The sequence below is a fragment of the Echinops telfairi genome, unplaced genomic scaffold (assembly GCF_000313985.2).
Source record: "Echinops telfairi isolate 266 unplaced genomic scaffold, ASM31398v2 ScPeMD7_655;HRSCAF=1070, whole genome shotgun sequence".
Taxonomy (NCBI): Eukaryota; Metazoa; Chordata; class Mammalia; order Afrosoricida; family Tenrecidae; genus Echinops; species Echinops telfairi.
Window position 1 is genome coordinate 33,534,711 of NW_022104553.1, and position 1,709 is coordinate 33,536,419.

Below are 1,709 nucleotides of genomic sequence, written 5' to 3' on the forward strand. Positions count from 1 at the left end.
AACAGGTGCCACAGTTGTGGAGTGGGGGTTACTAAGTATAGGGTCTTGGGTCTGTGGAAAGGTGAAAAACTGGGATCGTGGGAGAGCGGAGAGCCTATAGGGAGAGTTCATGTCCATGGATGAAGCGCAAGTTGACTCGGATGGGTAATAGGAGCCCACAGAGCGCTATCAGAGGGTCTGCCTGGGATTATTTGGGCTCACCTGGGGTACAAGGTTCTTGAAGCTGGCAATAATGTTGGTGCTCTTAAACTCCTGGTAGTAGCCAAAGCAGCCTGTGACCACCACTACAGCGATGAGGGCCAGAGCCAAGTACAGCTAGGAGCGGCAGAGGGGACAGGAGTTATGCATAGGGCCTGGCAGTGCCCTGCACAAGACACAAGGCTCCTTGGGGCTTTAGCATTCTCTGGGTCAACCCCAGAGTCCCCTATCTCCCACCCCTGCCGCTGCTGGTGGGCTTCATGTGCTTTTCCTGTGACCTCGGCCTCTCTTCCCCACCCCCCTCAGACCCACAATCAACTGCCTGGGGTTCTCAGTGCCTGGCCCCTGAGTCCTCAGTCTCCCATGTTCCATGCCCCATGTCTTGTGACTTGTGTCCCATGTCGTCATATACCTGAGTTTCATGTCCCCTCTTACAACGTCCTCCATGTCTTTCGTCCCATGTCCGCTCCCCTGGGTCCCTCACGTCCTACATCCCCTGGGCCTCAAGTTTCATATTCGGCGTCTCCCATCCTGTTCTGCCGACTTGTGTTAGGTCTGTGCCCAGCAGTTCCCATGCCCTTACATCTCTACTCCCAGACGATGGCGCCCAGTAGACCTCACGGTCTATAGCCCGTGTCCTTCATGATCAATATCTCCATGCCCCAAATCTCAAGTCCCCTGTATACAATGTCCCCACCCTATCCTCTGTCCTATGACTGGTCAGGCCCCTGTCCAGTGTTACAAGCTGTCCCTAGTTCTCCATGTCACCTGTTCTTATCCCTGCCATAGATCTAGTGTCTCCTTGTGAGACATTTGACATCTTCTGTCTCTTCATTTCCATATTGACTGTCTTGTGTCTCCCCATCTCCTGGCTCTTGGTGGCCTTGGTGGCCCCCCTGTCAGAGTCCCACTTGCCCCTGTGCCCGTGTCCTTGATGGGGTCCATGTCCTATGTCTTAAGGATTGCAGCCCCATGTCGTTCTGCCTGCCCCCTGTGTGAGACTCCGCCCTTCCCATGTTCCCTATGCCCTGTGTGTCCTTGGACCATCCGTTCGATGTCCACATGCTGTCTGTCCCCCAGGATCCATGTCTTAGGACTGCGTCTCCTTGACTGTAGACCTTTAACTCGATGCCCCCCTTCTATCGAGTCCCATGCTGAATGTCCTTGTGTCCTCCAGGCCCCAATGACCGCCATCCGCCCTTCCCCTGAACCTGCCACTCACATTGTCATCCGTGGTCAGGTCACCCTCACTGGCCTGGATGCCGAAGGCAATGAGGCAAATGGCAGCAGCCACCCACATGAGGCACTGTAGACCACCTGCCAGCTGCCGCGCAAACTTGACGTACTCCGGGGTCCCCTTCGGTGGCCTTAGTGCATTTGGCCCATCTCGCAGCAGTAATTCAGCGGCCAGGCTGGTGGAGAGGCCCTGGGGACAGGGACAGATGGCGGTGGGTGTTAGAGGATGGTGCTCTCACCAAAGCCCCCTCACAGAACGGGATGGCGGTCACCTC

The 1,709-nt window shown here is 56.2% G+C and overlaps 1 protein-coding gene across 1 annotated transcript in view; it reads right to left on the reverse strand.

Moving 5' to 3' along the window:
- The window catches only part of ATP4A (ATPase H+/K+ transporting subunit alpha), a 13,578-nt gene that overhangs the window by 10,620 nt on the left and 1,249 nt on the right, over positions 1-1,709 (reverse strand). Inside the window, exons 4-5 of the mRNA XM_045292775.1 lie at positions 1,421-1,624; positions 202-315 (exon numbers count right to left, since the gene is read on the reverse strand). Of these exons, the coding sequence (XP_045148710.1) occupies positions 202-315; positions 1,421-1,624 (318 nt within the window). The remainder of the gene's footprint in view (positions 1-201; positions 316-1,420; positions 1,625-1,709) is intronic.